The sequence below is a fragment of the Piliocolobus tephrosceles genome, chromosome 12 (genome assembly GCF_002776525.5).
Source record: "Piliocolobus tephrosceles isolate RC106 chromosome 12, ASM277652v3, whole genome shotgun sequence".
In the NCBI taxonomy this organism is placed as follows: domain Eukaryota; kingdom Metazoa; phylum Chordata; class Mammalia; order Primates; family Cercopithecidae; genus Piliocolobus; species Piliocolobus tephrosceles.
The window spans coordinates 15,723,926-15,748,760 of NC_045445.1; the positions used below are offsets into that span (position 1 = coordinate 15,723,926).

General features: G+C 35.1%; 1 protein-coding gene across 4 annotated transcripts in view; it reads left to right on the forward strand.

The window, feature by feature from the left end:
- FGF13 (fibroblast growth factor 13) overlaps positions 1-24,835 on the forward strand; it is a 561,456-nt gene that overhangs the window by 486,966 nt on the left and 49,655 nt on the right. For all 4 annotated transcript variants that reach the window (XM_023202562.2, XM_023202566.2, XM_023202567.2 and 1 more), the window contains one exon: positions 3,942-4,045. In XM_023202562.2, the coding sequence (XP_023058330.1) occupies positions 3,942-4,045 (104 nt within the window). The remainder of the gene's footprint in view (positions 1-3,941; positions 4,046-24,835) is intronic.

A 24,835-nucleotide genomic window follows, 5' to 3' on the forward strand; every position in this document is an offset into this window, starting at 1 on the left:
CCATTAAAGAACATAGCCCGATAACAGGAATCTGTATTTAGGCAGATTAAAATAGAGAGGTAAGTCAACTAAAGGTAAGTATCGTCATAACATGATGCATACAACTGGAAAGTATCTCAATAGAAATAGCAAGTCAGTAGAGCTTGGATCTGCTCCTGATGTTAAGAGTGACCAGAAGCTAGTGAGTTAGCTTAGCTTTGCCATTGAGGATATTGTGGGGCATAAGTTATCATGAAACAAGAAGGTTTAGTGATTAAACTGATATATCATGAAGACCAGCCATCCAAATTTATTCTTTTTTTCCTTAAAACCAGGCCATTTTATTGGTATTAATTGTTTAATTATTTTAAATGTGCATAACGAGAATACAAGTTGTTTTTTTCAACTATCACTCATGTATGTGATATTTCCTTAATATGTATTCATGATACTATGTTTATATTTTTCTTACTCTTCTTATTTTTATTAACCTTCATTATTTTCAGCATATTTTCTCATTTAGTTTAATTTGATTGAATTGCATTATTTTTATTCAGACATGGTAAGCAATGTCATGATAAATCAGTTCACATTTATACAGATATATCCATTTCTGAAAACATACGTGTGATATTATGCATTTAACCTTACCTTATGTAGATGTATTGTAATGATAAATTTCAGTTCAATAAAAATCTCATCATGAGGAAATCAGCCATTATAAATTATGTATTTTCCCTTGAAAAGGAAAAGATGATAGACATCCCATGGCAGTAGTTTTATTATATCCGCCCTGGGTGCAAGGAAGGACGTTTTAAAAGAGTAGTTTTCCCTTTCTCTTCAAACCTGCAGAAGCGTTATCAGTTCAACATGTTGCCTTTCCAGCCTACATTAATATATACTGTTATTAATTCTTCTCTTTTGAGAAATTGACCTTGGCCAACTGATGAAGAAGCATGGCTTCAGTGTTGCCTTCAGCAAACACTGGGTGACAACTAGGTGCATGGCTCTGATGAAGTGGCCCTTCAAATAGAAGGTGTTTGTTTTTATGCAGACATAACAGAACAAACAAGAAACACAGGCACATTTATGTTTTAAACACTTCTTCAAAACTTTCGCTCAGATGGAAGAAGAGATTTTAGGTATTTAATGAATATGTTTTAAATACATAAATGAAGTTAACTTTTTTCCTCATATTTATAATATTTTTATCCTGATCAAAATAATATCTTAAATCCATGAGGAAAGATACCAGATATAGAGAAACAAAAGCACATAGGAAGATATTTATTTGGTTTAAGTTCACCCCTGATATAATTTCTTTGTGTTTTTATCTGGGCAGATTGTCCCTTTAGACATATTTTAAACCAACCCAGTTTATGAGCTATCTTGAATGTTTAAAGAAATGAAAAGATCGTAGTAGTATGATCAGTCGATCTCTAGATTTGCTACTCTCATGAAGTTTTTATTTTGGGGTCATGTTTTTTGTTTTTTTAATCAGACTTCATGGAAATTTAAAGTGTATAGTGAAAAGTACATAGTTCTGCTATACAGTTAATACCATTATTCAAGATTAAATAATCACAGGAATGGATTGCTGATGTTTTTTTCTTCTCTTCCTCCTTCTGTTGTCTGATGTTTGAAATTTAGACATTTCATTGCTCATTAAAACCTGAGTCAGAGTGATTGGAGAACATGGTGAAAATCAAATCAGTTTTTTTTAATCTCTCTCTGTTTCTTTCTTGTGCTTGTTATAAGCCGCATTAAGAGCACTGAGAAAGTTCAGAATATTATTTTAAAAAATGCAGTTCTATAAATAATTCTGAATTTAATTTATCATTCTCTGTCATTTATTACTATGACTAAACTAGGTGTCAAACGTATACTGATATTATAGTTGTCAAGTGGTATGTAGTGATATGGCTTTTAAACCAACCCCATATTGGAAGTTTTGGTTTAGTTTTTTAGATCTCAGAATTTTTCAAGTATGAACTTTTATATAAATGGGATTGTGATGTCTTACTTTTCAAAAACATAGTATCATATTTTCACCATACAGCTTGCTATCAGTCCACAAATGGGTGTTGAATACCTGCTGTGAACAAGACATCCTCAACAGAAAGGGATATGGCAAACACATGACATGCTCAGAGATGTCAGACTTCTTGCCTGTGTATTGCATTGTCAAATATAGCATGAGATCTTGGCTTGCAATCTGTGCAATTACATTCCTTTACCTCACATAACAGAAGGGCACAGCTTTTAATTTGATGAGTATTGAATGAAGTGCCATCAGTGGCATGTGGTAGGAACACTTGTCTTTTGAACTGTACAATATGTCCTAGCTCCTCTTTGGTAACACCCTGGTTTTAAAGGAACGATACATTGTAGGCTCACCAAGGAATATTTAGTTCTTCATTAGTATTTCTCATCCATATTACCCCACCTACTGCAGCAGAATATATATGCACAGAGATAAGTGATCCCAGAAAAACTACTCTTACCCACAGGGTGACTCCTTTACATTCTTGTTCACAGAAACCATAACAGACTGATTTATCATCCTCAATAAACTTGCAAAACAAGGCAAAATCATCAACATTGGTCTACGACTCCTGAGAGAAAGGTGCACAGGCTATTTTCAAAAGATGTGTGTGGCAAGCACTACGTTTTAAAAATGTACTGTTTTATTTTTATTCACAGTGTGGGAGGGAGTAGACAGCTGGTAGTGGGAGGACACCCACTAGTTGTCTCCAGTGAGTGGTGTGTGGTTGTGAGGAAAGCCTGGGTGTAAGTTTCACGCAGTCAGATCTTCAAATGGAGAAATGAAGTCCTCACTGGCACCAACTGGCTGCCCACGTGCAACTATTTTGCTAAAATAATAATAATAAAATAATAAAATAAACCTCTTTTAAGTTCATTATTTTTATTCCTATGTCTTTTGTTCTTGGAGGCTAAAAGCTAGGAGCCCTCTCAATTCTAATCTTGGAAAATGTTGGTCCTTTAAGAAATACTACTCTGAAGCCAGGCGTGGTGGCTTACGCCTGTAATCCCAGCACTTTGGGAGGCCGAGGCAGGCCGATCACCTGAGGTTAGGAGTTCGAGACCAGCCTGACCAACATGGAGAAACCCCATCTCTACTAAAAATACAAAATTAGCTGGGCGTGGTGGCACATGCCTCTAATTCCAGCTACTCAGGAGGCTAAGGCAGGAGAAACCCTTGAACCCAGGAAGTGGAGTTTGAGGTGAGCCGAGATCGCGCCATTGCACTCCAGCCTGGGAAACAAGAGCGAAACTCCATCTCGAGAATTAAAAAATAGAAATAAAAAAAGGAAATACTACTCTGGAAACATAGGACTACAAAATGACTTTTTCTTTTTCCAAGACCTGGATTTATTTTGGGGTTCTTTTATATGGAATAGCACAGATAATTTAGATAAAGGCATTGGACTCTTCTAAAAGTCTAATGACTCTCTACCCAACAGGTAGATTTTAAATATGACTGTGAGAATTTCAGCAGTTATCTTGGGGAGCAATTTAAAACCTTAATTTGTTGATAATGACACTATTTAATGTACAGAACAATTCTTGGGACTGTATCTTTCCAGAAGCATCAAGATTCCCCACCTCCAACACTGTAAAAACCATGAAATTGTGACCAAAGCCTTCCATTTTCTCCAGGCTACTAAATAATATGTAGTTACAGCTCCAGTTACCTGGCTGCAACCATGAAATTAAATACACTAAAAGGTAGAATGAGACCCTATCTGTCTGCCTCGGGGTGTGTGTGGGTATGTTTGTGGGGGTGTGTATGTGTATGTATGTATACATAAACAGACATATACGCATACCCTCACCAACTACACACTACTTTTGGAGGACCAGACAGTCCTGCTGGCAACATTGAAAAGTTCTGAAATTCAGAATTGTAACATTGTTTTCATGTTCTTTTTAAATTTCAGCTCTGTTCAACCTCATCCCTGTGGGTCTGCGAGTGGTGGCTATCCAAGGAGTTCAAACCAAGCTGTACTTGGCAATGAACAGTGAGGGATACTTGTACACCTCGGTAAGCCTTTGACTGTGTGCATGTTTTGACTATTCTAGTTTTCATCCGATACGAAAGGAAACGTGCTTTATATGTGTTATCATTACAGATTTCTGTGATGAGGAGAAGAATGTTGATGGAAATATTTCATTGAAAGGACAGATTAACTTTCTGTGAAAAATGTATCTATTACCAATCAATTATTTGAAGCAAACATTTTAGTATATAATCAAAGATTCGCTGAACATTTTTTAATACAGTGTCATTTGGGTCATTTTATGTAGCATATAATGGTCTGTCTCGCTGCCTTGCCTTGCAGCTGTGGGAAAGAAAGTCATTTCCATAATTCAGTTGAACATATGTTTATCCAGGTTTACTCCTAAAAAAACGTGATGAGGTCTCTCCCTCAGATCAACTCGAGGAAATGAAAACCAGTTCTTGAAGGGTTTCTAGAGTTCTATTTCTTATCTTCAGTTTGATTAGAATAGGATTCCTGATTGCTTCTGCTTTAAATACAAGCACTATTTAACCTTTCCTTACCTATAAGTTCCTGCTTGTCTTCTTCTTGTAACTTCGGAGTGAACAAAATGAAAACTGGAACTTTTTCTCAGATGAATGTTTAAAGAATGTAGACTAAAATTCAGTATGGAACATGGGGCCAAATTAAACTTTAAAAAAATTTTGACGTTTAGATATAAGCAAAATGATACAGTATTAGGGTTAAGATTTTATTCTTATTGACAGATCTAGTTTCAGATTATAGGAGACTATTTGATATATGAATTTTTAATTTAACTTTATTTATTTATTTATTTATTTATTTATTTATTTATTTATTTATTATGATTTTTGAGATAGAGTCTTACTCTGTGGCCCAGGCTGGAGTGCAGTGGTGACACTCCATATTTTTAGCAGAAACAGGGTTTCGCCATGTTGGCCAGAGTGATCTCGAACTCCTGGTCTCAAATGATCCACCTGCCACAGCCTCCCAAGTTGCTGGGATTACAGGCGTGTGCCACCACGCCCAGCGTAATATATGAATACTTTTAAATCTTTGTTTTGAATTCATGTATTTTAATAAAGGAAAAGAATGTTTAAAATGGAGAACATTGCTTGTCGAACTTCTTACTAGCAAGTCTTGAAGAAGGTTATTAGTATGGCTATAGAAATCTGTTCCTTAAACTTCAAGTGAAACACTACCTTTAACCACTCTTGCTCGCTTGTTTCCTGAATTTCTTTCAAAGCCAGGTGTGCAGGAAGACTCTTGGCAGATATGGTAGAAACCATATCATAACCCTGTTTTGCAGAGGCCAAGATGGGAAAGAGGTGGGAGAAGAGTAAGGCCACAGAGGGCCTGTTTATTTGGTAAATCAGGTAGTTTGTTTCATATTATGATAAAAGATGATGAAAAAAAGATAATTATCAGCATATAACTCAAACCCTCGTCACTATCAGTATTCCTATCAGGCAATTTCAGCAGTCTGATTGCTTAATAAATATGGGGGGTTTGTTCTTTTTACTAAATGAAAAATGTGACTTTATGGCAAAGTTCATGAAATATGTCACTTTATTACTAGAGTACTACTATAAAAGATAGGAAAGGGGATTTTATTTTAGATTTGTGTACTAAGGTAAGATAATTTAATTTTAAGTAATTTCCTGTAGCTCAACAGACTCTCTCAACAGGACCAGATACAAAGGTAGGTTTTTTAATAAAATAGATGCTTTCTGAAAATACTGTGAAGGCATGATAAGGAAACGGAATATACTGGGCATACTTTTGAGAAAGCACATACCAGATATCATATGAAATAATTACTGATAAATCATCCAGAATTTCAGTGTGTTGCAGTCACCGTTATGGTGCCCTAATGAGAAAAGCTGACTAAATATAAATTTTGCAACATCACAATTGAAGAACGTACTTTGGAAATAATATTTAAGTAAGAATGTGGAAAATTATTTAACTTGGGTTTTATGTCAGGTGCCCCCCCACTCAAGAAAATTAGGGCATTCAACATTACACTTAAGGAACCAATATTGAAAATGTATAGCCTACCATTCAAATTAATCATTATTCCAGCAAACTGGTAAATGTCAATGTGAGCTCATTTCTAAGAAAGGCTTCCCAGGGGAAATGAGGACTATAGATTGGTGAACTTCCTTTCCACGACGGGTGGGCCAATATATACCCAAATGTGGCACACCTTGTGTGTATTTCCTATTAAGAAAAAAGAAGCCTTAAGTAAGTGTTTCTATTAGAGAAAAGGAACTATGTTTTTGTTAAGGAGGAAATACGCCTGATTGATGATCCTGGAGTTCATATATGGAAAGAATATCCAAATTAGTCTGCTCCAGAAAATAAATCAGAATCCTCTTTAGAATTAATTTTCCAGTTCTTCCAATTACTCCTTATTGATTGTGGCTGGGAATCCATTCACCAAGTTGATCACCATACTCAGTGGGCACTTCATTTTGTTATCATCTTATTTAAAGTGTGGTGCCCAGACTATTTAGGATGGAGTTCTCTCCTAATAACTTCAGCAACTTATATTGCTGAGATCAAAAGTTTTATGAAATACCATGTTTCATCAAGAAGAGACAGCAACCAAAGAGGAAGGATCACTCTTCCCTTGCATAAAACCATGGCACTTCTACTACAGAAATACTACATGCAACTTTGCAAAGTGTCTCTCTCTTAGCAAAGAGAAGGACAATGACATAAAGAGAAAGCAAAAGTAAGCAAAGGAGGTGAGGGGCTACTGATGTGGGCAAGTTTAAAAAAAAATTGGTGAAGGATGACTATAGTCTGCCTAAAAAGCAGTTGCAGTGGGAATGGCTAAAAGGAGATGGATTACTGAGATATTTTAGAGGTAGAGTCATCAGGATTTGGTGGCTGATTGGATTTGGAAGGAAAGCAGAACCACCATACATGGTTAAACATGTATGGTCACCATTCACTGCATAGATGAGAATGAGGTGTCTTCAGGTAGAGAATTTTAAAAAAAGTCTTCACAGCAGTGCTCAGTGGATTATCAGGGGTCATGAGGGAGAGGGGGAATTTTGCCTCTGGCATTTGGGCTGATGGTGAAGCTATTAACCAAATGGAAATAAAGGGGAAAAAAGCAGATTTGAGGAAGATACCTGAGTATAGCTTTCAAGGGATATTTGAAAATATGAACCTAGCACTTGAGAAAGGGACATGAACTAGAAATAGAACTCGGGAGTTATCACATGTAGGTAGCAGTCGATGCCATGGAAATAATTATGAGAATATGTAGCATAAGAAGAGGAGAGAGCTTGTCAAATAGTATTAGAAAATAACAGCATAGAAGTGACCATCAGAGGAAGAATAAGTGATTATGGCAGATATAATGGTATTGCAAAAACTAAATGGAGAAAGGGTTTTAAGAAGAGTCAGGAATGTGAAATGTTTCATATGTTGTGGGTGATCTTAACAAACGCAGTTTCAGTGGAATATTGGGAACAGAAGCTGGATTCTAGTGGCTTGAGGAGTAAATGGGATGAGAGGAAGTAGAGGCAACAGGTATAGAATTTCTAAGGGAAGGGAAGGGTGGGTGTGTATTTAGGGCAGAATACAGGTTGAGGAAGACTAAGGGTTCTTTGGTTAAGGATATCACTTAAACATATTTGTTAAGTAAAGGAAAGGAACAAATAGAAAGAGAGTGATTAAAGACATAAGAAATGGTATTCTTTATGGAGCGGAGCTGCAGAAGAGATGGAAGGGTGATGGAATTAAGTATAAGTGAAAGAATTACATTCATTTTGAAAAGAAGGGACACTGAATCTATGATAGGAGACAAAGAGATGAAGACAGATGCAGACATAGGTTTACTGAGTCTGCAAGTGATAGACAAGGAAGTAGAAGAATTTTCTATCAGATGATCTGCATTTTTCCATTAAAGTAGAATAAGAGGTCACCTACTGAAAGTCAAAGGTATGGGGGTAACTGTAGGTAAACAGGAGTGGGAACAACTGTTTTGGGCAAGAGGAGTGGAAACAGTTTAATAAACAAGAGTAGGTAAGCTAAGGCCATGAGTCACATCCAGCCCACTACCTGTTTATGAAAATAAAGTTTTATTAGAACGCAGCCACACCCATTCATTTACTTATTGTCTACGGCTGCTTTTGCACTGCAACAGCAGAGTTGAATAGTTGCAACAGAGCCCTTATGGCCCCCAAAGCCTAAATTATTTACCAAATAACTTGTCCCTTTACCTCCCAGAAAGTTTGCTGACCCCTAGATTGTAATTAGATAATGATTCTCAGTCATAGGTACCCATCAGAATTACCTGGGGACCTTTAAAAAATTCCATTCTTTGTGTTACACTTGGACCAATTCTATCAGAATATCCAAGAGTGGGATCTATGCACGAATATTTTCGAAAGTTCCCAGCTAATGCTTATGAAAACCACTGATCTGAGCTTAAGAAAAATGATTGTTGAATAGCACTGAGGCATTGAGGACCCACCACTGAAGTCAGAAACCATGAGTTTATATGCACTTAATCATTTGTTCCGAATTCCTGATACCAATGTTTTTCTGTTTTTGCAAGCAAATTGCTTTTACATTTTTGAAGGAATATTTCTTGAGATGATAGAAAATACTGACCCTTGGAAGAGCTTTCTTATTTTATCTTTTTTTCTTTATTCTACCTTCTTTTGCATTTCTACTTCTATATCCCTCAATTTTTTGGCGGGGGGGAAATTCAACTTTACAGTTTTTACCAATTTTTTTTCTCCCTTTTGGCCATTAAATAAAGAAACAACACATCCCCATTGTTATTGTTACAGAGATAGCAATTTACTTTCCATGATTAATCTCGGAATTCTTGCACTGCACTCTCCCTTCCCCCCCCCCCCTTTTTTTTCTTGTTGCCATGGGGGACAGACTTGATGTAGGCTCAAGTGGCAGTGCAAAACCATCTGTGGCACAGAGAATCATAATTAGCCATTATTTCATAACATATTTACTTTTGTCCATGATGTATGCTGAGTCTTTCTGGGACTGCAAGGAAGTTGTTATTTATTGTGCAGAGAGAATTTTGTTCTTACCTTTGGTTTTCTTTAGAAATAATAAGGAGTTGTACACAGGCTTTTGAGAGTTCCTCAAAATTTCACAGTATGAATATTTAATAGCATAAAGCTGTTTGTAATAAATGTTTTAAAACTGCTTGAAATAAATAATCATTAACTATAGAAAGTCCAGTGTCTTAAATATAAGAAAATTCCCATTGTATGTCTACTTTAATAAGAAATAATAGATATTAGAAACAGGATAGCAAAAACTCAAAGTTAAACCAAAAGCATTATTTTTTTTTTTTATTTTGGAATGTTCTAGAACTCATTAGCAGCAGTTCTACCCATATAATTACTTACCTTTCAAAAAAATCTAGTTTTCCTTTTTCACAATACACAGTATTGCTTGGGTTGAGGTTGGGGCAGACAAAATGTATAGACAAGTAGAAATCCTTTGACAAGCCTTTTTCATTCATGAATTTCCAGGGAAAACTTGTGGGAGTGATTTTACTGTCATGTTTCGTAGTCCTGGGACTACCACAGCAAAATAGATACAAGACCAGAAAGCAGTCCTCTTTCTGAGAGTCAGCTTGATGCCATGGGAATGAGACAGCTTGTGTTACTAATCCCAACGGCTCAGTCAGATTGCAATCTGAGCTAAGGGGACATATTTTTCTTCTCTACTGGATTATTTTCACATACCTTAAATTTACCGTTTCTTCTCTCATTACATAGAGTTGTTCTTACATTTCACTCACAACATCTCATAATGCAATCTCCTTTGAAGGAATCACTATCAGAAATAGTGACAAATAAAACAATACCAGCCCCTTAGCAGTTGTGACACCTTAGCTTCACTTGTTTTATTCTTTGACAACTTAGATTTGCTTTCCTTTAAGAATGTTCTATGCCTAAGTTAATATTTAGATTATATTTAATGCATTTAGCTTGGTTTTTAAATTTTTATAATTTTTTAACACATATTGCAAATTTTTGGCCATTGTAAAATCAGTTAAGAATTACTGCTTTAAACAAACTAAACATGAGAAATATAAATATTAAATGGAAAAATTCTTCATTTGACTATGCCTTTAAACACGTTACATTTAGAGAGATGCATTTGATTACTAAGGTGTGTGATGTATGAATACATGCATAAATATTCTTAGAATGCTTTTGCTGGTGAACAGGGAAAAGCCTGAGATGGCAGCCCAAGATGCAGCATTTTGATAATTCAATTAGTAAGTGTTTTGTCATTGTCCTTGTTCTCAAAGACACTAACATTGAGTTTGTCAGTCATATGTTAACATTCTTGGTAACTTCAGAATCCCTGAAGATGACCCATCCAACAAAACTGGTCTCAAGTTCTGTGACCTTTTTTAACTGTAAGGATATTTTTCTATTTCTCAGCCTGATCAATCTCATGGCCATACTCTTGGACCTTTTCATATTTCAGGCTATTGACCACTTTTCCATTATCTATTACCTCCTCCTTTTTTAAAACAGCTTGAATGAGATATAGTTCACGTATGTTAAAATCATCCATTTAAAGTGTGTACAATTCAGTTGTTTTTAGTATGTTTCACAAGGCTGTCCAACCATCACCACTGTGTAATTGTAGAATATTTTCATCACGCTAAATGAAGAAATTATACCAATTAATAGACACACCTTATCCCTTTCCCCAGTCTCAGGGGAAAACATTAGTTTACTTTGTCTCTCTATGGATTTACCTATTTGGAACATTTCATACAAAAGGAATACAATATATGGCCTTTTATGACTGTCTTCTTTCACTTAGCGTAAAGTTTAAAAGACTCATACACGTTGTAGCATGTATCAGTACTTCATTTCATATGATGGATGAGTAATATTCCATTGTATGTTCCTACATTGGTTTATTCATTGTCATTTGATGGACATTTGGGTTGTTTCCCCAAATACCTGCATAGCTGCTTCCTTCTTTGTTCACGTCTCAACTGGAGTGACATTCTTTAGAAAGGTCATCTCTGACCACCTTAACTAAAGCAGTACATTCACTGTCTGTATTATCCACATTTATCTTCTTCAAGGCATTATCACTATTTAAAATTATTATTTTGTGTGTTTATTTTGCATCTTCTCCAACTAGAATTTAACATGTTGACAGCATATATTGTGTTTTTCTTATTCACTACCGTATCCCCAGTGCCTTGATTAATGCATGCTGTTGTTTTCTCAATATGTATTTACTGACTGACTTTGTTGTCATCAAAAGGGAAAGATAATATGTACTTATAGTCCGATTTTAGTTCCTTTGCTTAAAATTTTTTTTCGGAAATAGCTTCAAACTTAGAGAAAGCTCACAAGAATAACACTAGTACAAATGACTCCATATATCCTATCCTCCAATTCATTTTGCTCCATTTGCTTTATCATTTGTTCTTTCTTTCCCATACACACACAGTTTTCTGAGCCATTTGAGAGTATGTTCTACCCTGGCACTTTACACCTATTTCCTAATAATAGGGATATTCTCTTATATACTGACAGTAATGAACTGCAGTAAATGTAACATTAATACAATATTTTATTTAATCAACTGTCCATATTCCCATTTTTTTAGGGGCAAAATATGTTCATTTTTTCCTTCAGTAGAGAATCCAGTCTAGGGTCAGTTACAGCATTGGCATGTCTTCTTAGTCTCTTTTAATCTAGAACATTTCCAGAGACTTTTTTTGTGTTTTATGACATTAGAATTTTTGAAGACAAGAGTCCACTTTCTAATTTTAAAATAAGCATTCACAATTTCGGGTTTGCTTGGTGGTTTTTCTTAATTCAATTGAGATTAAGCATTTTAGCCAGACTACTGCATAAGTGATAGTATGTCCTTCTTAGGGTATCACATCTGGAGATTGGCAATATCCATTTGCCCCTCGTTGGACGTTAATGTTGATGATAAAATCAAGGTGCTATCTGATTTCCCCCTCTATAATGCTTGGTTTTCTGGGTGGGGGTGTGTGTGTGTGTGTGTGTGTGTGTGTGTGTGTGTGTGTGTGTGTGTTTCAACTAGTAAATAATCCACTGGGAGACACTTTGAGACCATGTAAATATCCTGCTCCTAAGAGCCCAGTTTTTAATACTATGTTTTCAGCAATCCCAAACCTCTTTAGAAAAGTAAAATAATTAGTCTATAAATTGACAAATGACCAATGATTCCCAGATATGTCATATAAGTTTACTGATAGCTAAACTGAGGTAGAAAAAAATAAAATGGCCAGGCGTGATGGCTCACGCCTGTAATCCCAGCACTTTGGGAGGCCAAAGCGGGCGGATCACCAGGTCAGGAGATCGAGACCATCCTGGCTAACACGGTGAAATGCTGGCTCTACTCAAAAAAAAAAAAATAAATAAAAATTAGCCGGGCTTGGTGGCAGGCGCCTGGAGTCCCAGCTACTCGGGAGGCTGAGACAGGAGAGTGGCATGAACCCGGGAGGCAGAGCTTGCAGTGAGCCAAGATCGCGCCACTGCACTCCAGCCTGGACGACAGAGGGAGACTCCATCTCAAAAAAAGAAAAGAAAAGAAAAAAGAAAACAGAAGAAAAGAAAAGATTAACATGTATTTCCCCCCCAAAAAAAAGTCATAAAAAATATGATCTGGCAGCAGTTTCTGGATTCAGCATTCTAGTCACTGGGCTTAAATACAATTAATGGAAGGGTTGTTTGCATTGTTTAGGTGCAATAACATCGATTCTGATATATGTTTTAATTTCATACCATGAGTAGGGGGTTGGTTTATGTTAAGATGCCTCAGATGTTCAGTATGTTTACCTGTCAACTGCAGGCTTACGCTTTTGCTGATTTGTTTACTTCCTATGATTTTAATGTGTGACAATTGAAGACCTAATTTTCAATGGTATGGCTTTGCATCTTTAACTCTTATTCTAATACAGAAAGGATGTCAAACTTTAGATGAACTCATTGATCAATTTACAGTGATGAATGTACTTCTAGCATGTAAAATGTTTGAATTATATCAGATGGTATATCAGCAGGTACATCTAATTTAAATTCTGGTGTTACTTTTTAGAGGCTTAAAAATCTAATAGAATTAAATGGAGAGCTTCGTTTAATAGTGAAAACTCTTTAGGGAAGTGATATGGACTTAATTATGGAAGGAAATTGATTTAAAATAAACACAAGCAGTATCACATCCAATATTGAAGAAAATGATCATTATAAAATAAAAAAATCAAAAAGCATAGGCACAAAGGTATTCTAACTTCTAATTAAAACTTTTGCTTATTGATATATGTCAGTTAATTAACAAATTGTTGAATTTGGTTTATTTAATATAAAATTGGAAAAGTGTTTACTATCAAAACTTAGGTTCCTAATTTTGGTGTGTAGTATACATTTGATAAACTTTTTTGATGAATCATTTAATTTTATGGGATTAAACATTTCTGATGAATGTTTTCAGTTCACACTAATGGTTTGTATGGGTAATTATACAAACACACATATTTCTGAATGCTATCACTAGAAATGGAAAATACAGAAAGTTAAATTTTTACAGGAAAAAAGCAGAGAAAAATAATCAAACTTTGTTTATTACTAAATGGGTCTGCTAGCTTTTATGTTTTAAAGAGGTGTCCAGCTATTGATTTGGTGTTATTAAGATGAAAATCTTTAAATTTATTGCAGTGAAAAATATACAGAAGTAGCAGTATTCATCTTAGATTTTACTTCCAAACACAAGTAAATCAGCATAATTTTCAAGGCCAAAAAACATTTCCCACATCACAGATTGTTTCACGTTTATTATTCTTTGCAGTTAATGTAAGTTTCACTAAAATATGAAAGAAAATCTAGCTTGGCATTATTTGTATATGAAATTGCATAAATCTGGTTGCTTGTACCTTCAAAGTCAACTATTTTCTCTTTACGGACTCTAAAAAAATATCAAAAAATGGGTAAAGTATTCAGGGTGATGGTCTAGTGTTTTAGGTGTAAGAATGACTGAGGATGGCACTTTCTGAGAAATCAGGGAGACCATATTGGTTGTAGCTAAATAGAATGTGACTGGCTCTGTATTCTGTTTTAGAGTCCAAGTTGAAAAAAATAATACAAATTAGAGGTCATGGAGCACGTATTTAACAGAGTGTTTCATGGTTTTAACTCGGAAGCTAAATTCATATTTGTGGGAAAAAGCCAGACTCTTGAAGCTAAACAATAAAATAATTGGCAAGAATGACTCAGAGGAATTTTAGCAAGTAAAGCCAGATGTAAGGGGATTTACACACACACACGCGCACACGCACACATGTACACGCACATATAAGAAAGACAAATGGAAAAATGTAATGTTATATTCATTGCTCTGTTGCTATAACGGCACTAGTTATTTTGGAATTCCTAAAATAATTCTAAGTTTTAAATACATAACCTACACTGAACATTTGGAGATTGCTCTAGCAACATATTTGGTAATGCTACATAGCTTTATGAAAGACAGCAAATACGACTTTTTAGCTTTATTTTATGTGATTACCCAGTGATTCTCATGTCTTGGTGAAGACACTGTTTTTAGTCTCTATCTCCTTGTTTTTATAATGTTAATCCACAACATAAAAAAAACAAAAAAAAAAGCTCAGCAAAACATTTTTCCCATGAACCTTGTGCATTGAAATAGTTTGCCTACAAAACCCTATGCTCGTTAATTAGTAACTGATTTGTTTTCTGTCTACTTCCCCCTTAGTCATAGAGCAGCCTAACAAAAGTAAGCTTTCAACACATATTTATTGAAATAATTAATAGAGATGTGTATAATAAAACATAAAGACTGATGATATTATTTCTGTCAGGCCTATTGAATATTTCGAATAAGTTGCAGAGACCAATTGTAAACTTTTGTGGGTCCTCTGAAGTGGTAACGTTTTAAAATTACATAAGAAAGTGAATTACTGAGACACAAGAAAAAAAAATTGGAAGCTACAGCACTGGTTTCAATGATTACACCACTTAAAGGGAATTGTGACTTCTGAACAGGGAAATTTTAAATGAAACCATTTTCTGATCATTGTAATAGCTGTAACCAAGGTTAATAACTGGCAAGCCCCTGAATAATACATTTAATGTTTTTTGTCCAGGCTGAATGTGTGAATAGATAACACATCTATGCTAACATTCTGATTAAGTTATTCATCAGATAATCTGATGCTAACTACTTTTGACAGTTCTGGAAATAGAAGTACTGTGAAAGCCTCAATTGATTTCTTGGATGGATTTTTCACATAGCCAGCAGCCATAATATATAACACCTCCTTTTAAAAGGGCCTCAGATGTGTATAGGAATTCTGGCGTATCATATAACAAAAGTAATTAAAATTAGGTATGATGTTCATTTTTACCCAAGAAAAAATGTCCTGTAAGGATTTGGAAGAGTCATATGTAAATAACTCCAAAGTATTATAACTTAGACTGGAATAATACGAAGGGTGAAAAATGTCTGATAGAGGATGTGAATCATTCCATAATACTTTCATAATTGTCAATGAGATACCAGGAAATGAAAGTCATAGCTTTCAGAAATGAAATTTGAACAGGTAAAACTTCATTGTGTATAGTAAATACTATAACAAAAAAGCCTGTGTTCAACAAATCTATTGCTATATCCTGGCCACAGAATCAGCAAGGCTATAACAAAAGTCCTCTTTAGAGTGCTTGTTTGTTGATCTGCTTAAAAACGTCTTAAAAATATTTCAAGTATTCCCCGGTTCCTTCCCATGTCATAACAATGATTCACTGTAATAAATGTGTTAACGAAAGAGCCTCTTCGCAGTGCTATTTTCACTGAGGAAGATAGAGCCTACGGGGGACCTGAAACTGAGAGCTTTTATATTGTATCATAACCTTTGAAGTAGAGATTTCCTGAAATCTCTCTTCATTGCCCTTCGAGTCTCAGAGAGCCCAGTCACACATCTAATCTCCCAGAGAAGTCGAAGCATAAAATGGTCCAGAAGCTTTGCCAACCAATTGATTAGCATATACCTGTTGAATATCCATAAGATACTAGGCTCCCCAAACCATGATCATGTTGATCCATGCATACTGTCAATGTCTGGAATTTATAGTATACATAAGGAAATTCATCCCAGATTCAGATCTGTAATTGTTAATAGTTGATCTACTACAGGATCAGCATAAACTGTTTCATCCTGACTTCTGCAGCTTGGCAATGCTATTTTTAGCCCAGAACTCACTGTAAGAAGATTCCATAGAGGGAAACAATTTGAATGCCTTGGGATGGGGGTGGGTGAGAGTGCATCATTATGGAAATTTACCAGTTATATCAAACAATATATATTGGTTGCTTGGCACCACAGACTTTAGCAGATCACACTAAGATCATGCTTATATGCCATGAGGAGGTAAAATTGAATACACTGGAAAATGCTTTTCAATCATATCAAGAAATGATGTAGGATAAAATGCTTTAACATTTTTATATATGTGTGACTCAGAAAAAAAAAGGCTCCCATTTACCCAGCACAAGTGGATTACAGTAGATTCAACCAACCAAAGCTTTTAGATGTATCAGAGTCCACCTCACATGTTTGGCCAATGACACAGGGATATATTTCCCTCCATTTTTCTATAACTTCAAGTTCCAATAGTAGGCATAGCAAAGAGAAACAATGCTGACCCATAGCGAGAGATGTAATTTCCTGAATCTGTAACATGCAATATATATTAATACCTGGTATTTTGAGGAACGGAAAGTGCTTATTTCTCTAAAAAAAAAAAAAAAAAAAGTTATCATTTTCTCCTATTGACTTTCATGAGTGACGAGGAAACAGAGCAAAGTTTTGACCCTCCTATCTCCTCCTTCTTTGAGATCCCCGTTACTCATTTACCCCTTCCCTGTAATTAGATGAGTGGTTAACACGAGAAGCAGTAAGTGGATACAAAACACATTTATTAAAGCTCTTCATTACGTTTATGTTCCTCAAATCTTTACAAGTAAGGGAAGCGACCTGGCCAACTCATTATGTTTCTCTGTACTCCGCTAGTCCCAAAAATAATTATTTGCTTGAACAAAAAAGTTCTGCTTTCAGTAGGGCTGTCAAAAAATCAAAGCTCATGTACATCACAAGGGTATTTCAGTCAAACAATTATTAAATTTCACATAAGAAAATACACTCAACAGGCACTTTAAATGCCATCCCTGATCAAGGCGTGAGACTATTCTAATAAATAATTAAACTTGAAAATAGAGGGTCAACAGAATCGTGATGAGTGCTTTTGCTGAGTTATTTTCTTTGCTGTGGACCTTGGCCTTAAATGTCCACATGGAGGGCAAACAGAGCAGGATTTTATTTCATTTTCTCTTTCCCAATATCCTACTTACTTGAGGTATGCTTTCGCTTCAGATTTTGAGGTGAGACTTTTCTTCTCTGTAACTCAGCCCTTTGCCTCCTCTGCTCAGCGGCAGCTATCTTGAACCTCATAAGCCTCGGTGAGACTAGGAGTTTCAGCATCAAAAGAGGTGTTTGGTTTGGTTTGGTTCATTTGTTTTTCAGTATCTATAACACATTCTAGTGATGCCTATCAGTTTGCAGGAACCACTGATGGTCCTTGCTGTCAGAGGCAAGGGCTCTGCCACTTGGGGCGTGAGTGTAGGTGTAGACCCAAGGAGAAAGTTGTTTTGCAACAAACCGCCTGGATAGTAGTGTTGCTTTGTAATTATGTAAAATCAAGACATTCAAAAGATGCTGGCAGATAAATGAGAGATAATAATAGTAAAGAAACAAGAATTCCAGAAATGTAAAACAATTCTGAATTAGATTTATTTCAGACCTAGCTACCTTTCTTTTTGGCAGTCAGGACACCATTCTTGGGAGTTTCAGGGAATCAAAATGAAAATGAAAGGCAGTTTCTTACACAAGGTTTTTAGTATTCTCTGAAATTCTGACTAACCTCTGCCCTCAGGGTTCAACGGTGTGAGAACTCCTGGTCCGGATGCCCAGTAATCTCTGTATCACCTCGGTAATAAAAAATACAGTATAAAAAGGAGTAAATTCAGTTATTTAGTAGTGAAAATGATATGATGACAGATATTTTCAGAGACGCTTGTCATTGATTTTCTCTCCATCTGTGCTAATATTCACACGCATACCTATGCAAATAGGCTTTAAATGATTTGATTTCATACCCAAAAGTCAGATTCTCCTATTGTTCATTTAGCATTTTTCTATTAGGATATTTGAAAAAAGTATTTTTTATGGTAAATATCGAAGCATTTGAGCAATCTTCTTTTTATATGGTCAGTTTTCCATTTTGAAGTGGAAACACTCATCCTTCTTGTCAGAATTATTGTGAACTGCCTTAGTTTAAAAATTGGAACCATCATGAGATTTGGTTGTTACTGGAGTAGGTTTTTTTTTTAAGTTTTTTACTGATATATAATAATTGTACATATTTGGGGGGTACACGTTATATTTTAATACATGTATACAATGTGTAATTATCAAATCAGGGTAACTGAGACATCTATCCCTTCAAACATTTCTCAATTCTTTGTGTTGGGAATGTTTCAAATCTTCTAGCTATTTTGAAAGATACAATAAATTTTTGTAAACTATAATCTCCCTACTGTACTATCAAATACTAGAATATATTCCTTCTATCTAACTGTATTTTTGTACCCATTAACCAACTTTTCGGCATTCCCCCTCCCACCTACTTTTCCCAGACTCTGGTAACCATCATTCTACTCTCTACCTCCATTAAGATCCGATTTTTGGGGCCTGCCGCGGTGGCTGACACCTGTAATCCCAGCACTTTGGGAGGCCCAGGTGGGCAGATCACAAGGTCAGGAGTTCGAGACCATCCTGGCTAACATGTTGAAACCCCATCTCTACTAAAAAAAAAGATACAAAAAATTAGCTGGGCATGGTGGCACACGCCTGTAATCCCAGCTACTCTGGAGGCTGAGGCATGAGAATTGCTTGAACCTGGAAGGTGGAGGTTGCAGTGAGTCAACATCACACCACTCACTGCACTCCAGCCTGGGCAACAGAGCAAGACTGCGTCTCAAAAAAAAAAAAAAAAAAAATCCAATTTTTTTAGTTCCCATATGTGAGTGAGAACATGCAGGGTTTGTCTTCCTGTGTCTGGCTTATTTCACTTAACATAATGACCTCCCATTCCATCCATGTGGCTGCAAATGACATGATTTTATTTTTTATGGCTGAATAACATTGCATTGTTTATATGTACCACATTTTCTTTATTCGTTCATTTGTTGATGGACACTTAGGTTGATTCCATATCATAACTCTTGTGAATAGTACTGCAGTAAACATGAGAATGCAGATATCTCTTTGATATGCTGATTTCCTTTCTTTTGGATGTATACCCAGTAGTGGGGTTGCTGGATCATATGGTAGTTTTATTTTTAGTATTTTGAGGAACCTCCATACTGTCTTCCATAACAGCTGTACTAATTTACATTCCCAACAGTGTACAAGAATTCTCCTTTCTTCACATCCGCACCCAGCATCTGTTAATTTTTTGTCTGTTTTATATTAGCCATTTTAACAGAGGTGAGATGATATCTCATTGTTTTGATTTGCATTTTCCTGATGATTAGTGATGTTGAGCATATTTTTCATGTGTCTGTTGAAGAGTTGTATGTCTTCTTTTGAGAAATGTCTATTCAGGTCCTTTGCCCATTGTATAATTGGATATATTCATTTATTTATTTATTTATTTTTGCTATTGAGTTGTGTTCATTATATATGCTGCTTATTAATCCCTTGTTAGGTGGACAGTATGCAAATGTTTTCTCCTATTCTGTAGGTTGTCTCTCCACTCTGTTGATTGTTTCCCTGCTGTGCAGGAACTTTTTAGCTTCATGTATTGTCTATTTTTTAAATTTTATTTTCTGTGCTTTTAAGGTTTTACCCAAAAAATCTTTGCCAAGACCAATGTCCTGTAGCATTTTCTGAATGTTTTCTTTTATTAGTTTCGCAGTTTCAGGTCTTACATTTAGATCTTTAATACGTTTTGGGTTTATTTTTGTATATGTTGAATGTGGTAGGTTATTTTACTAGCTAAATGCTGACCTAAAAGCATGCTGAAGGAAGATAGATCATTATTTTGTTTTGGATTCTTACATTGCTTTAACCACCCGTGCTTAATTGTTTTATTATTATTTCCTGAAATATTATTATACTTAATTGAATACTGACTAAGTCAACCTTTAAGAGGCTTTATATATACACATTCTGGGCTTTTTCTAAGTATAACTAATCATCAAGTATAGGTGTCATGTACACAGTTTGTTTGAGTCACTTGTTTCATATGATATAATTTTCTTAGCTGACATTGTATAGATTTTTATCAAACCTAAAATTGAGTAATACAAGAAATTCTACCACAACATCAATGTCATTTGCATAGAGGTGTAAGTATATTAAGAGCTCTATATGAAATGTGTTATAAGAGTGTGAAATATTATCCTACTGATTTATTGAATAAATAACATATATTAATAGTTAAATCTTGCTTTTCATATGTCTCAGACCCCTGAACCTGACAGATCTCAAACTTCATATAGTATTTGCAAGTCAAGAGAAATGAAAATTGGGCACATTATAAAAAATCCTGGAATGTATTACCAACAAATTGTTCATTTCTGGCACATTAGTTAATTATTTCACAAATTGTTCATCATGTTCCCATTTCACTTTTATAAGCACAATAACACTCTCTTTTACAGAGTGTTGCCAACATTTAATTTCTTCATGAATCAATGACTATTTCATACATTATAAATAAGAATATAGGTTCACCTAACCAAGTGGCTAAACAGCATTCTCAAATATTTGTTGGAGCATTAGGGAAAAATTGATGCCAACCAGTATCAGTTTTGCATAAATAGTATTTTTTTCCCTTAGAACATAAGATTAACCTTTTTTCTTAAAAGTTAGCAGCAAGATGTTGAAACGCAATAATATTATTCATAGGAGGTTTATCTAAGTACAGCCATAGTAAAGAATTTTTCTATTTTATAAGATTTTATTGAACCTTTATTTGCTGTTATTGTGGTCACCCAACCTATTACCGTCTCATCACAAACCAGCATTTCATTTAGTATATTGAGAAAATTACTGTTTCAGGAAGCCACATGCAGTGCTACTACATCAGAATATATTGAGGGTCAAAAGTTCATAGGGACCCTTGATAAAAAAATAATAAATGTTCTCACTCTATATAGGAGGAGCTCATCTGAGGGAATTTAGTTTGTAACATGCCAAATAAACTTTGCTATAAAAATAGTTTCCCTTTAAGTTGCTTCTAGGATTCTAAGAGTAGGATTATAGAGACAGCTCAGTGTAATAATGATATTCAAATACATACTTTTAAGTATGGCAATTCATACTTTTAAAGCCCTATTGCCTGCATTATCTTACATCACACTATGTGCACTTGTCAAGTGATCGAGAAAAGCTGCTGTATTTGGATTGCTATTTTGAACTGTTGAATTAAATATAAAGTCCAAGTAAATATATTTGTAACAGTAAGTAAATCGTGATAATGTGCCATTCATCATTTTGTCCATTTTTTTTTTTTTTTCATTTATGACAGTTTTTTTTTAATGGCATGGGGTCACACTAAAGGGTTATTTCATTCTAGAAGTTGTAGATGAAGTACCTTTATTTGTTAGGGGTGCTGGTCAGGAAACCATTAATTGGCTTTCTTGCAAGATACAATAACTTTTCTTTAGTTGTTTGATGAGTCTCAATCTTGTGTAGAATTCCCAAATCACTGCCCCTGGTGCAATCTTGTGGCAGATTTGTATAGATTCCAGAAGTCTTAGAAAGTTTCATTTGCTGTTACGACATTGCTAGTGGTCCCAAGGCATTTATACTCCTTTAGTGGTCATCCCACTTAATTAAAGGGAGAAGTGTTGCTCTGGATAGTTTTATTATATCTCCCTGTGGTTGCTAAACGAAGCATACCAGCTCAACAGTACTTCCTGCTTTTGATTGAAGTTTCGGTTTATAAGAATATTTAGTAGTTAATTTTCCTTTCAGGTGTAACATTCTAAATTCAAATGAGTTAGGATTTTTTTTTTTTTGGTTTGTTTTTGCTTTATTGTTTGTTGTTCTCTGCAATTATTCCCTTTCTTGAATTGTTTATGAAAGGACTCACTGCCTTCATATTTTTATTTAGCAAAAAAAATCTCTTGAGTAGAAGAGGTTGGATTGCATGCCCATGAGACCACATACACTGTTTGGGCTTCATTAAGTCAATTGTAAATAAGAGATAAGTAATATTGGCTAATATCCGGTTATTTTCTTGTGATGTTACAACCTCATAAAAAGCCTGCAGAGGCATCACTGTGCCTCATTTTGTGTTCTTGAAGCATAATGTGTGTAATATTTTCTCATATCTCCTTTATTTCCAAATGTTTGTTGCATGTAAATCTGACATTTCCCAAACCATATTTTAACCTATTTGAATATAAGAAGGATGCCTTCGCCATCTTTTATATTTCCCACCATACCAAATTCATTACCAAATACCCAGTAAATATTTTACCAGTATTTAGTAAATAAATGATAGAAGAGAATTTAGCTATGTACAAAGCCAAGGACTGAGAAAAAAAAAAAAATGAGTGATTTTTCTCTTTTACATAGTAAAAGATGACTGGATCAAAATGATACACTTTAGTAAGGAAGAATTTGGAGGTTCAAATTATGTGTGTTTCACAATATGGGCACACAGAATTAGAAATACAGAATGCAGTTTCTAACCCCTGTTCAAATGAATGTATGAACTTGAGCAGCTCCCTTCCTTTGTTTGGCTCTCAATTACCTTAAATATCAAATGATAGTGCATAATATATTCCTTTGACCTCTTAAGTCTATTTTGCAAGTAATAAATGCCTTGACTTTGCATCCATTATTAAAATTTTAATAAAATCTACAGCCATGAGGTTATGTAGAATATAGATCTAATGAGTGCTCTTTAGCACTGGATATCCAGGGGATCATCTTTGAAATAGGTGGGATATACCTAGGGAAATGAACAACTGTTTCCTGCTCGTGATTACAGCAGTGGACATAGGTTTCTAATGAATCTTTCATGACAGCATCCTTTTATTTTCCTCTGCCTTTCATTATTTGGTTTATTTATATAAAAGTAACAGAATTCCACTGGGGACATAACTGGACTTGAACAATAAAGAATGACTGTTTGTGCCTTCTATTTGCCTCCACTTAATGGTCCGGCTCTTCATCCTGCTGAATTATGGAAAATGTCACATTTCCTTGGCCTATGACTCATATAACAAATGAATGTGTGAATAGTGTCAAAATACAACAATTTGCTGTATGTAAAGAGAGGTAGACAGCTTTTGAAAATGGTAAGGTATATAACTAGGTATTTCTAAACTGAAGAAGATTCTCATTTGGACTTAGACATGTGCATCTATGGTGCAATTAGTTGTTAAATCATGTAATGAGGGCTCACTTGCCTAGTCTGTATACTTGCCTCACTGATAATGACTCAGGAAGCAAATCAAGTGGACTTAAAACTCAAATATCAATACCCCATACAACAAGAGAAGAGACATGATTTCTTTATTAACATTGGAGCTGTGTGTGTGAGAGAGAGAAAGAGAGAGAGAGTGTGTGTGTGTGTTTGTGTGTGTGTGTGTGTGTGTGTGTGTGTGTGTGTTTAGTTTCCATCCAAGCACTGATGGTCCTGCAAATTAAGTGGATTCAGAATCTTCATAGTTCCTGACAGATAATCCCCATCTTCAAATATTTTTTTTTTTTTTTTGCAGGAGGAACTTGGAATCATGGATATTACTGTGTTTCTCTAAAATGTAATAATTTGTGCATAAATAGGAATTTTATGACATACTCTATATCCTCTGATAGTTTTGTTTAATTTCATTGCTATTTAGTGATCAATGAAAGGAGTTTGTAAACTATAAACTAGCTTTTTCCTGGCTTGTTTATGAGGGAAGAGGACAGAACTCCTTGGGTTTAATTTTCAGAAATCCCAAATGTCAACATTTTTTATACTTGATAGATAAATATAAAGGAATAAATAAGCAAAACTAAGGCCCACCTGGTGCATTAGCCCCTCCTCTCCCTTCAGATCACCAGAGCTTGGATGTTTCATCTGCTAATGATTCCTCTGAAGCATTCTCAAGCATGGTTTCTTGCCAGCAAAAGTAGTTTAAGTCCTAGGCAATAATAGCTTGATAAATTCATAGAAGATAGAAGATTCCTGTGAATATATGAGAAGCTTGCTGACATTTTGCAGTAACACAAATAAAACCTGTTAACATAGTAAATAACAGGTACTTTTGGGGGGTAAAATTATTTTAATTTGACCTATGATTACATGTCTTGTGTATTCTGCTATGCCCAGAGATCCTTTCTGATGAAGATCAACTTTTCTAATACTATTTTACTGAGTTTGGAATGGAACTATAGATTGGATAATTACCATCCGAGGGAGTAAAGTCTCTAACTACCACAATTACTCACATTTATTCACATGACATGAAAATAAAAGTAACAAATGGTGTGGAAGACTGCACTGTGGGGGGCAAATTAAACAAAGGAGCGCTCGTGCGCACGCGCGCACACACACACACACACACACACACACACACACACAACTCTGATATTAACAGAGGAAAGGAACTTATTCGATGATGTAGATGTCCACTGTTGGCACTTCTTGTTTTCTGTCTTAGAG